Source organism: Lutra lutra, chromosome 15, assembly GCF_902655055.1.
Source record: "Lutra lutra chromosome 15, mLutLut1.2, whole genome shotgun sequence".
Classification (NCBI taxonomy): Eukaryota; Metazoa; Chordata; class Mammalia; order Carnivora; family Mustelidae; genus Lutra; species Lutra lutra.
Genome location: NC_062292.1, coordinates 25,192,665 through 25,205,365, shown reverse-complemented (window position 1 = coordinate 25,205,365; position 12,701 = coordinate 25,192,665). Strand labels below are relative to the sequence as shown.

General features: G+C 51.5%; 1 protein-coding gene and 1 long non-coding RNA gene across 3 annotated transcripts in view; one reads left to right on the top strand and one right to left on the bottom strand.

Annotated features, from left to right (window-relative positions):
- The window catches only part of BRINP2 (BMP/retinoic acid inducible neural specific 2), a 108,737-nt gene extending 96,808 nt beyond the window's left edge, over positions 1–11,929 (top strand). Inside the window, exons 5-8 of the mRNA XM_047704925.1 lie at positions 2,396–2,501; positions 5,100–5,336; positions 8,119–8,341; positions 9,896–11,929. Of these exons, the coding sequence (XP_047560881.1) occupies positions 2,396–2,501; positions 5,100–5,336; positions 8,119–8,341; positions 9,896–11,012 (1,683 nt within the window). The 3' untranslated portion in view covers positions 11,013–11,929. The remainder of the gene's footprint in view (positions 1–2,395; positions 2,502–5,099; positions 5,337–8,118; positions 8,342–9,895) is intronic.
- LOC125085954 (uncharacterized) lies at positions 41–10,100 on the bottom strand. 2 transcript variants are annotated; one of them, XR_007123047.1, is made up of 6 exons: positions 9,543–10,100; positions 9,169–9,359; positions 6,085–6,139; positions 5,126–5,301; positions 4,559–4,694; positions 41–196 (listed from the first exon to the last, which is right to left on the bottom strand). It is a non-coding gene; the product is annotated as an uncharacterized LOC125085954 (long non-coding RNA). The 2 variants fall into 2 exon arrangements; XR_007123046.1 differs by having other exon boundaries at positions 43–196; positions 9,169–10,100.
- Positions 11,930–12,701: the final 772 nt, after the last annotated feature.

The following is a 12,701-nucleotide window of genomic DNA, read 5'->3' as shown; positions in this document are numbered from 1 at the left end:
TGTCACCCAGAGGGGTTTAACTCTATTTTCTGCAGTCCTCTGACACACCCTCACAGGAGACAGGAGGAGACTGAGGACTCAAACATTAAAATCCTGTTTTAGCTACTCTCAGCTCTGTGGCCTTGGGTACCAAAACTCTGTGAAACTTGGTTTTCTTCTTCAGAGAGTGATAGTAGTGAGCTTTGTCTCAGAGTTTCTGTGAAGGTTAGAAGAGATGACGTTGGGGGATGAACTTGGCAACCGTAGGGTAGTCATTCCTGCCCCTGTCATGCTCTTGGTCCCATTCTTTATTCGGGCTGGGTTTGCTGCTTTTCGTGCGCTGTGTCTGTCTACGCCTTGGTCTCTGTCTGTAATCACCTCTTTTTCTCCTAATTCTCTCTTCTTTCCCCTCCATTCCTATTCATCCTTCACGGCTCACCTCCCCCACGAAGCCTTCTCAGACTAATTTAAGTCACGAGGTTCTCTCCCATCTGTCTCCCTACCTTATTTCTAGTCAGTATCAAACCAGACTTCATTTTTTAAAAGACTTTATTTATTCATTTGACAGACAGAGATCACAAGTAGGCAGAGAGGCAGGTAGAGAGAGAGAGAGGGAAGCAGGCTCCTGCTGAGCAGAGAGCCCGATGCAGGACTCCATCCCAGGACCCTGGGATCATGACCTGAGCCAAAGGCAGAGGCTTTAACCCGCTGAGCCACCCAGGCACCCCCATGAGTATTTTTTTAAGACTAAAACTACTAAATTCTCTTTAAAAATGTCATTTCTACTTTGCTCGTCACCTGGTGACTCCCCCGCCACCCTGTAACCTGCAGGGTGCTGGACATTTTCATGACACACGTTCCAGCTGTGTGTTACAGCTTATGCTCACCCCTTCTCCTGGTTTGCAGAGAACTTTCTTTCCCTTCTCTGCCTGGCTGCTTCTGTTTCTCTTTATTATTATTTATTTCATTTTACTTTTTATTTTATTTTATTTTAATGCCTGTATAGTTAACATACCATGTTATATTACATCCAGGTGTATAATACAGAGATTCACTAAGACGTCTACTTATTCTTAAGGACCTGTTCAGTTGAGTCTCCTCTGTTGCTGCTTCCCTTCCGCTCCCTCTCTCTGCTCAGAGCTCTGTTTTCCTGAGTGCGCACTGACACAGGGCTTCTGCTCGACTTCGGTGCCTCGCCCCCGGTTGCATTGTGCACCTGCCTCTCCCCCAGGGTGTAATTTCCTGGAGCACACCGTGCATAACTTGCACATCTCTCCGCTCACTGAGTCTCCGCCCCACAAAGCCTGGAACATATTACACATGCTCTAAGTTACTGAGTATCTGCTATGTGCCAGGCACTGTGTTCGTTGCTGTTGACAACCTGGTGAATACGGTGAATAGAAGCCTAGCCCCAGGGAGCCTTTAGTGTGTGGAGGACCCAGGCTTTAACCAGATCTTTATGGAAAAGGATGGAAACTTCTACGCCTGCTGCAGAGCAGAGGTGCCCAGAGCCAGGAGAGAAGGTCCGAGATATCAGGGCCGACTCCTTGAAGAACTCCAGGAAAGGCACTCTATGAATGTTTGATGAATTATACGGAATTGAACAGCGGCTGCTCAATAAATACTCGTTGATTGGTTGATTGATTGTTGGCAAAGCTCTCGGAGATCCCGGGAAGAAAGGGCCGTGGGTCCCCATCATTCTTATTAGGGAATTATTTCAGTGCATTTAAAGCTCCCCATTTTTCATCTTATACTTTAAAAACATCAGAGAAAAATGGATAGGCCAACTTTATAATATTTTAAAATGATTCTGTGGTGTTTTGGAATATTACATGGCTATAAGAGTTTATGTATATTTAATATACTTATTAAAATATGCAGTAAGCCCATGGCTGATTTTCTCTAAGGACATCTCAGTGGCGAGGTGGGACTTAAATGTTTAATACTAATAATAATACTCGTAACTCCTATTTCTCTAGTGCTTTTCATCCTCGGGATCCCTAAAGCTGCGAGCACCACATCGAGTGGATGCAGCTGGGCTTGCCAGCCGGCTGACAGCATCCACATCTGGACTCCTGTCTCCCTCTGGGGGAGGAAGTGGGGGGGACTCAGGCTTAGAGGTCCATCTTCCTCTGCCTATGTTGAATTTTTTCTTCCCAGAGGTGAATTCCCTTTGGCTCCCTCGGAAGCCTCGCACTGTGTACAACCTGCCGCTGGCCGCCCTCCACCACCAGTACTCACCCAGTTAGAACAAGGAAGGAAGGTGGCTTCATGCCCCTGGGGGAAGGGAAACGCATGCGCTCTTGGGCTGCTCAAGGACAAGACAAGGGGCCTGAGGTCAGATGGCTGGAAAGGGAAGCGCCTAGGGCTGGTCTCCACTGGGCATCTAAATCCACACTGTGCCCTCCTTCTCTAGGTCACGGAGACCAGGACTGGCCCTCTGGGCTGCAGCAACTACGACAACCTGGATTCGGTCAGCTCTGTCCTGGTACAGAGTCCGGAGAACAAAGTGCAGTTACTCGGTAAGCGGTCCCGCGATGGGAGGGGTGTCAAAATCTTTCACATCTCCTGAAAAACGTGGCTCACCGAGGAGCAGGAGAAGGTCCTGGGTGCCTCATTTGGCTAAACCCTGCCAAGGACCAGAACCACCAGGAGTTCTGGGACCCGTATGAAACAACTTTCCCTCATTCTTTTAGGAGATTTTTCTGACATGGTTTATCCTGCACCCAAGACTACTGTTCATACCACTTGGCACCCACACCCTCCCACGTGTTAGTCCTCCCCAAGACCCCTGTCACTATCCTACAGCAATACCACATCCATACCGTGGCCTGGTTTGATGATCTCCTTTGTTGCCCAAAGAACCCTCCACTTTGTCCTAAGGACACACTGGGGAATAGCTAGCCTTTGCAGAGTGGTTATGGGGCCACCATCTCTAGCTCAGCTGAGAGCTTTACAAACTGTGGGGTCATTGGCTACCCCAAGAGTGGTCTCTACTTTCTGTGATTAGTCTGTCCTCTCCCTTGGGAGATCAAAGTGAGGAGAACAGTTTGAGAGGAACGGGAGCCCCCACTGGAGACAGAACTAGACAAAACAGCCTTGCAAACAGGAAAGCAAAAAGACGGGGTGGCATGAGGCCTGGAGGCTGGGAGGTTAAGGGGAGGCCCTCAGCTCCTGCTGCCTGTCCCCCAAGCATCCTGGGCCAGGGCTATGCAAACTGATTCAAACAGAGCTGTTTGGCAATGGGAAAAGTTCATTTTTCTTAAGGCCTAACTGAATTGGACTCTGTTTAAGATATTATTGTCTCGGTATTATAAAATCAATAGCCCTCACCCAGGATCTACGATTACAAATTCCAGGCAACCTGAGCTAGATGCAACCCATCAGCACTTTCGGAATCAAGGAATATATAAAACAAAGGAGTAAAAGACTCCTTGCTTTAGAGAGGCGCCTCATGCCATTAGCGTCCCTCTTCTCCTGTCCCTCGGTGGGCTGGGTTTGCGTCTGGAAATTAGCGATGAGTGAAGTTCGGAATGTCTGGTGGTTCATTTGGAATGGTTTATGCCATTTAATTTTATAGCCCATCACTCATGCAGACATTGCTCGGGGCACTTATTTTATAGCAATGGGAAATGTTATGGTGAGGAGGAGGGAGGGAGTGGGGGAGGTGAAGAGAAAGGACTTGGAAGGGTGTGCGTCAAAAGCAAGCGTGTGGACAGGGTGTGTGGGCTGGGCTGCTCAAGTGCCAGCTGTGGGCACGACATGAGGAGAGGAGAATTTAGGAGCGTTCAGAATAGGAGGCAGACCTTGAGCAAGAACAACGAGCACCCACTGCTGCTAGAGTTCTAAGTTATGTTCCGAGGTCTGCTGAGACGAGGATAACATACTTTGGGCACTCTGATTTCCTGCCAAGGACAAGGTTAAGGGCGTGACAGTAAAGAGCTGGCAGATATTTGAGGAGAGGGGAGATTATTGTACCCAGAAGTTCTCCTGTCCCTCACCCTTCTGGCACAGTCTCTCACAAGGTCCCTACTGGGGAGCCTCTTGCAGGTCTGACCTCGAACCTGGCCCAGGCTGCCTGCCTCCAACGGCCTGGCTGTCCTTCATTCACCTCTTGATATGTTTCCAACAGCCATCCTGAGTGGCTTGAAGCTGAATCGGGAATATATTCTGCTACTGGTAAAATAATACCCACCACAGATGGGTAGGAAAACTGAAGCTTGGAGCAATTTAGTGGATTATATCCAAGATCAGAGGCAGCTAATTAGAAAAGAGCTGAGCACCATTCATACCTGCCCAGACTTGACTGAACTTAGGATGCCCACCACCAGCTAACTTTCCAATCCCCTGAAGAGTTAAAGTGAACTGAGACAGGCGGCCGGTCCCAGTGATGCAGTATGACCTGATGGTACCAGCGGCAGGTCTGACACCAAGCCAATTTCAAGAGCACTGTCACTCGAGCAGGTGGCTGAGGCCACTGAGCTCGGATCTCCTCCCCTAGAGGAGCCTCAGTCTGCCCAGAACTTTATTTATGATCATATACACTAAGTACTTGGTGTGGGGCCTGGCTACTACGTACCAGCAACCCTTGCCCCCACTTCCTAACAGAGCGGCCCCCTTGGTCATCAGCACTGTGGTGGGAGCCCCGGGACGGGGGTCAGCATAACATCTTAGGATGTCTGCTGCTTAGCTCAGAGAAGCCAGAACCAGGATGGCTGTGGAAAGCAGAACAAAAAGTCCGTTGAGCCTTGATTCCTCCCCTGTGAGGGCTGTAAGCTTTCCTTCCAGTTCCCATCCTAGAAATGCTGATGTGCAGCCAGTAAGGCCATCCGTGTGATACGCGCGGGCTCTCAATTTGGCTGACGTGAGGGGTTTGCCTAAGCCTGGGGCTTTGATGCTCCTCATCTGCATTATCAGACCCCTCCCACCTGTCCCCCGGGGCAGCCTGACCCTTTTTACCCAACCAGCTCCACAGGGTCAGGCCCTGGTGTGACCGGCCATTCTTGGGCCCAGAATGCACAAGTGTGCAGAACCCCAGCTGGGGATCCTGCAGCCCTGAGTGTGGGACACCGAGTTCCTACCGGTCCTACCCCACAATCGCCGGGACGGCTTTTCCCCAGGCCTGCAGGTGCTGCTGCCCGCGTACCTGCGTGAGCGCTTTGTGGCCGCGGCACTCAGCTACATCACGTGCAGCTCCGAGGGCGAGCTCGTCTGCAGGGGGAACGACTGTTGGTGCAAGTGCAGCCCCACCTTTCCGGAATGCAACTGTCCCGACGCTGACATCCAGGCCATGGAGGACAGCCTGCTGCAGATCCAGGACTCCTGGGTGACCCACAACCGGCAGTTTGAGGAGTCAGGTGAGCAGTCGGCTGGCCCCCATTTCCTCCCTGGCAATGGGGAATGGCTGGGAGGTGCAGGACTGGAATGTGGGGAACGCAGCATGGGTCCTGGCTCACCCGCTTCCTGTGTCCGTGACCCCTAGCGGGTTATATCACCCTGCAGGTCTCAAGTGGTTATCTTTGTTGTCGATGCAAATGGACATGACCCCTACCAAAAAGATGGACGTAGTAAGTTCAGGTGAATATATTCGAGGGCATAGGCCTTGCCTGCACATAAGGTGCACAAGGGCTATTTGTTGAATTACTGAAGTTCTAGAAGCACCCAGTACATGCACCCAGTACATGCTGATGAGGGCTTGTTGTGGGTACAACGAATGTCAACGTTACCTTGAGATCTAGATTCAGGACCTGATTTTGAGTCCATGCTCAGAGTGTCCTTTGAACCTTTGTGTCCCCTGACATTTTTATGTTGAAAATACAATGCCCAGGGAGGCGGGGCCTTTGGGAGGTGACTAAGGGATTGGTGCTCTTATAAAAGAGGCGCCAGAAAGATCCCTCTCCCCTTCTACCACGTGAAGACACAGTGAAGAGTTAGGCCTATGCAACCCAGAAGAGGGCCTTCACCAGAACCTGACCGTGCTGGTGTCCTGATCTTGGACTCTTGGGTCCTTGAACCATGAGAAATGAATTTTTGTGGCTTATCAGCCAACCAGTATGTGGCATTTTCTGAGAGCAGCCCCCAAAGAAAAGACACTCTGTTACTGACTGGTTTTATGACCTCGTATTAGCCGTGCAGCTTCACAATACCCCCATTTCCCCATCTGTAAAAGAGGGAAAGTGATCACAATGGGTGGATGGGAGGCTCACGTGGGATAGTGTAGGATAAAATTCATGTATAAATAACTCTGGTACATTCGTACACTTCAACACTAAATAAGCTAATAGTTCTGTGGATATAGCTCAGAAACATAATGTTGGGTAAAACGAAGCAAAATGAAAAAGGTTATGTATTTTGTATACATAGTATATCAATATAATAATACTGTAACATGTATTAAATATAAGACATATTTAATACTATTTATATGATGCTTTAAAACATACTAGCCGATACTTAATATTTTTACAGATAAATGTGTTTGTAGAAAACGTGAAGAAATATATGGTAACTACTGAACATCCAAGAGAGTGGTTGATGGAGAGGGGCAGTTTACGGCCTTCGATTATATATTCTCATTGCCTTATTTCTCAAAAACAAAACAGAACAAAAGACTGAAGCCAATAAAGCAAAATGCCTAAATCTAGGTGGTGGGCACAAAGGGGTTTGTCCTGTTACTCCTTGTGCTCTTTTGTGAGCTTAAATGTTTTATAAAAAGAATGATGAGGGGCACCTGGGTGGCTCAGTCGGTTAAGCATCTCGCTCTTGATTTTGGCTCAGGTCATGTTCTCAGGATCGTGAGATCGAGCCCCATGTCAGGCTCTCTGCACCTGGTATGGAGCCTGCTTAAGAGTCTCTGCCTTTCTCTGTCTCTAAAAAACAAAAACAAAAGACCAAACCCAATTACATACATCCTAGTTGTTAATGTCATCATCAGGTATGATTCTCAAACCATTGGGAGAGGGGTAGAGGGGTGAATAACCAGGTGCCTGAGAAATCAGAATGAGCTGAGGCCCCGTGCATTGTCATTTCAAGTCCCAGACATGGCAGTTAATTGCTAAGAACATTCCAGTCCCCACAGCCCCAGCTGAACTGGGTTGTGATGGTGGGACACGTTCAGTGCTGCTTACTGTGGAACATGATGTTGGGCTCCCACCACCATCGGTTATTTACTGCTAATGAGTAAATGAGGGCTATCTGGACCCCCACCAGTGGCTGCAGGTCCCAAGTAAGCAGATCTGAGCATGAGTTCAGCAAACATGCTGTGCCCGGGAAACTCAGAGAACACAGACTTGCAATAGGCACTGAGAGCCAGAGAGCGTCTTGCTTCTGGATTAGCCACGGGAAAGACCAGGAATCTGCCAAGAGCCGAAGCTTGAAAGAGACAAAGGGTGTTCCAGAGTCTGAGGAAGGATGTGGATGGGAGAGGCTGGGTGCAGGGACTGGAGGTTTCTAAGCAGCTTTCTGAGCTGGGTGCTCTGTGTCCGCACTCGCCATGCACTCGTCCCTTCGTGACTGCCGCACAGCTTCCCTGGGGTGTCTGTGGTATGACTGAAGGGGACGGGCCTGTGGCAGTTGTGAATGATGTATAAGGAGTTACAGAGGGAGAAAGCGGTGCATCCAAGGTCATTGGCAAAAGCAGCACCTCTGGGGGCGCCTGGGTGGCTCAGTGGGTTAAGCCGCTGCCTTCGGCTCAGGTCATGATCTCGGGGTCCTGGGATCGAGTCCCGCATCGGGCTCTCTGCTCGGCAGGGAGCCTGCTTCCCTCTCTCTCTCTCTGCCTGCCTCTCTGTCTACTTGTGATCTCTCTCTGTCAAATCAATAAATTTAAAAAAAAAAAAAAAAAAAAGCAGCACCTCTGGCCTGCTTGGGCAGGACAGAAATCTGTTTTGAAATTCAGAAGCCTATTAGGGGCAGGAAAGAGAGAAAAGAATCCTAAAGCTATTGTTTATGGTATGTTAATTATTTTCCAAATAAAGCTGTTGAAAAGGAAATCTATCCAAGGGCCTGGGAGAGTAGGTGGGAAGCCTCCTTCCTCAGGCAGGGACTCACCAAGGCCCGCTGGGTCTGGGCAGTGCCCTCCTGCCCCTCCCAGGGTCTGCATGGTGCTCCCTGAGCACCACTCTGTGTCCTTGCCCGCAGAGGAATTCCAGACCCTGCTGAAAAGGCTGCCAGACGACAGGTTCCTGAACTCCACGGCCATCTCGCAGTTCTGGGCCATGGACACCAGCCTTCAGCACCGCTACCAGCAGCTGGGGGCCAGCCTGAAACTGCTGTTCAAGAAAACCCATCGGATCGTCCGCCGGCTCTTCAACCTGTGTAAGCGCTGCCCCCGGCAGCCTCGCTTCCGCCTGCCCAAGGAGAGGTGAGCTTCCCGGCCGCCAGGCCCGAACATGGCACCTTCCCCCGGAGTGGCTGAAGCTGGGGCGTCCTCTGTCCCACAGGGGAGAGCCGGCCATGGGGACCCACGTGAGGCCTTGGGAGAGTCTCCTGCCGCCTTTACCTCCTTATGTGTCCTGCTCAATTCTGACTTGTGTCTGAAGTGTGGGAGAGGAAACAGAGGCTAATTTTACTTCTGTATAAATTATGGTAGATTCCAATGTTATTCTAATAATACTCCGATTCTCACTCATTTTTAAGGCTTTTTTTTTTTTTAGGGAAGAAAGGGGTGGAGTTGTAGCTCACACTCCGACTGCATACGGTGAGAATACGCACATCGGGTGGTTTCACACAAGCGACCACTCTCAGTCACAGGAGGGGAAGGCGAGGCGGGGCTCCCTGGCCTCTGATGCTCACTCCAACCTCCCCCTTGGGTGCCCAGTGGGTCAACAAGTACATACGGCATATCCTGATTTTAAGCAGTGTGTTTGGGGGTGGGGGGTATTTGTTCATTGGGAAGATCTAATAAATACACAGAAACCCCAAAACTGCAAAATTTTAACTATGTGGTGGCCACTTAAAGTCATATTCCCAGAACATAAATCAGAGGCATGGTCTAGTGAAAAGTGGGAGCTGGAGAGAAAAGCCACCTCGGAGAAGGAAGTCTCGGCCAGACTATGGGACAGATGGAAGTGGGGCGCTGGGAGGGGGGGCCTTGCCTCACCCAGCAGAGGTGCCGCTCGCACCGAGGCCTCGGGAAGGAGGGAAGCGTGAGTGGAGAGCTCTGGCCAGCAGAGGCTCTGAGGCACTTACCTGGTTTCTGAGAACGTGCTGGCCAATGCCGCAGCGTCCCTGCTCTCGCGGCATCCACAGAGAAGCCGTCTGGGGACACATCACCAGTAGACAATAATGTCCAGTCCTGATCCCTGCCGTGCATTATGTGAAAACAGCGCGATGTGATAGCGAATGGGTGGTTCTTCTGAAAAGGGCGTCACGGGAGACCTCTTTGAGGGGGGGACCAGAGGAGCTGAGATGTAAATCAGAAGAGGGAGCCAGCCATAGGAAATTCCTGTTCCTGGTTGCAGAGTGACAGAAGCAGAGGGAATAGAAAAGACAGCGATGGAGAAGTGGGAAAGAACCTGATGGGACGCTGGGAGCGGGGAGAGCCAGTTGTTGGATAGTCTTACCCGGAAGTCTGACAAATGCAGAAGGGGTTTTGATGCAGAGGCTGCAGGAGATCTCCTGTAGGCTGCAGAGGGAGGGAAGGAGGTGGTACTGGGGTGGGACGAAGCTGGCTGCTCGCTGGGCAAGTCTGGTGTCAAGTATTTCTGGTGTTGATCTGTCTGTCAGACGCTGCGCTGCGGGCCTGACTCAATCATTCCAGAGTGGTGCAGCAGGGGGTTTACATCATGCAGGGAACTTGGGGCTCTTGTCCTTCTCATTACCTCTCCTGCCTGTTGGTCAGTGTCCTCCCACCCTCGGGAGAGACGGTGGTGGGCTTCCTCTGACTCCCTGTTTATGTCTACCTCCCTTCCCCAAGGTCCTTGTCCTATTGGTGGAACCGAGTCCAGTCGCTCCTCTACTGTGCAGAGAGCACCCTTCCCGGCACCTTCCTGGAGCAGAGCCACAGCTGCACCTGCCCCTACGACCAGTCTTCCTGCCAGGGCCCCATCCCGTGTGCCGTGGGGGAGGGGCCCGCCTGCGCCCACTGCGCTCCGGACAACAGCACGCGCTGCGGGGGCTGCAACCCGGGCTACGTGCTGGCGCAGGGCTCGTGCCGGCCGGAGGTGGCCGAGTCCCTGGAGAACTTCCTGGGGCTGGAGACGGACCTGCAGGACCTGGAGCTGAAGTACCTGCTGCAGAAGCGGGACAGCCGCATCGAGGTACACTCCATCTTCATCAGCAATGACATGCGCCTAGGCAGCTGGTTCGACCCCTCGTGGAGGAAACGCATGCTTCTCACGCTCAAGAGCAACAAGTACCAGCCAGGGCTGGTGCATGTGATGCTGGCGCTGTCCCTGCAGATCTGCCTCACCAAGAACAGCACCCTGGAGCCGGTCATGGCCGTCTACGTCAACCCGTTCGGGGGCAGCCACTCTGAGAGCTGGTTCATGCCCGTGAGTGAGGGCAGCTTCCCCGACTGGGAGAGGACTAACGTGGACGCGGCCGCCCAGTGCCAAAACTGGACTATCACCCTGGGGAACAGGTGGAAGACCTTCTTCGAGACAGTCCATGTTTACCTGCGGAGCCGGATCAAGTCCCTGGATGACAGCTCCAACGAGACAATCTACTACGAGCCCCTGGAGATGACCGACCCCTCCAAGAACTTAGGATACATGAAAATCAACACCTTGCAGGTCTTTGGCTACAGCCTCCCCTTTGACCCGGACGCCATCCGGGACTTAATTCTCCAGCTGGACTACCCGTACACTCAAGGTTCCCAGGACTCTGCCCTCTTGCAGCTCATAGAGCTCAGGGACCGGGTAAACCAGCTTTCCCCACCCGGCAAAGTCCGGCTCGACCTTTTCTCATGCTTGCTCCGGCACCGGCTCAAGCTGGCCAACAACGAGGTGGGCAGGATCCAGTCCTCCCTGAGGGCTTTCAATTCCAAGCTGCCAAACCCCGTGGAGTACGAGACAGGCAAACTCTGTAGTTAATGGGGGCCCCGCTCCAGGGCTGGGGAGGGAGGTGGTCCAGGGTGATCCGCCGATCGCGGGGCGCAGAGATCATGCGAGCCCTCACCTTAGTGCCAACAGGGTTCTCCCTTGGGACTTGTAGCCCCTCAGCTGTCGGGACCTCAGGGCTTGGCCTGAAGCAGGCAGGAGAGAAAGAAACAGCCACTGCACACACGCACACACTCACCATGTGCGTGCGCACGCGTGCACACACATGCATGCACGCTCACTCACACAGGGAGGCTACAAATCTGTAAAGTCGGTGCTTTCGAATGATGCAGTTGAAGCAGAGGAGCCAAGGGAGAGATTAAGCAAAAGAACCAGCCAAACCATGAAAAAATAAATCCTGAAAAGTGATTCTTATCATTCAAGGAAGCAAGAGGGGGCACAGCGGTAGGAAATAGAGCAGCTCCTCCTCCCCCTCCGTGGAGTCACTTTTGTATTCTTTTTAACCTGATTTCTTAAAACGGCGTTGTTTCGTGATGCCCCATGTTGGTTCTTACTTTTTGTATGCTGCCTTGTCTGTGCCCTTCCAGACACTGACTGCTTCTCAAGCCGGCGCCCCCGGGAAACTCAAGGGGACACTGACAGAGGACCGCGCGGGCAGGCAGGCAGCCTTGCTCTGCGCCCCCCTCCTCCCTCCCTCGGCCCCCTTGCTTCCTCGGCCTCACCACTTCGCTCCCTGTCCCCCTCGTGGTCCAGCCGGAGCTCCTCTTGCCACAGCACCCATCCCGCCCAAGAAAGCAGCTCCATCAAGTTAGAAAGAGACGATGTATAGGGAAGCGTTCTTTTTTAAAAACAAAACAAAACAAAACAAAAATATTTATTTTGTGATTGTTTTCTTTGTCAATCTGCTCCAGCCACATGAACATAAGTAAAAGTTTACCTGGTTTAATATATCTTCTTAGAAGGCCTTTTTTTAGGGGGAAATGAGAAAGGAAAAAAAAAAAAGTATAGCTCCCTGGACTGCCTGGAATTTTTTTTTTTTTAAATTGCTCTGTGTGTGATACATGAGTATTCATGGGGAGTGGATACGGCTGTGGGGGAGGCTGGTTGATTAGTGTGGCTTTCACAAGTGAATGATGTCTGGCTTAACTGTGTGTGTGTGTGTGTGTGCACGCGTGCGTGATGCACCTGTGTTTATGCGGGGGTTGTTAAATGAACGGAGTGAGGCAGAACCCTCCCAGAGTTCTCTTGCTACCCGCCTCCCTCCCACACCTTTTCCCAGGCATGAGAACTAGCACAGGTCCTACAGCCAGGATTTCCCACTATTAAGAGAGGAGCATCCAAGTCCCTGTTCACAAGGGGAACCTCAGGCTTTGTGCTGGGTGCGTACCTGTGAAGGGGGGCTGCTCTTTGCCGATGCTGCTGCGGACATCAGGAGAGTTCCCCACACTCTCTGCACCTTACGAATGATGCAGACATGGCACTGGTTTTCTCCATTCTGTCTGATGACCACTTTCACAGCCTAAAAAGCAGGTTGACATACACCACACAGAATAAGGCATCATTGTCACCATAGTGTCTCCCCAGGTGGTCTGAGAAGCATTTCATAGCAAATCTCTTGGAGAACCACTGCCCTATCTATTCTCCACAGGCTACAAGTACAATGTGGAGGCATGATGAGCCCCATTTTCTTCAGGCAAAAGTCACCACATACATACCAAGTGC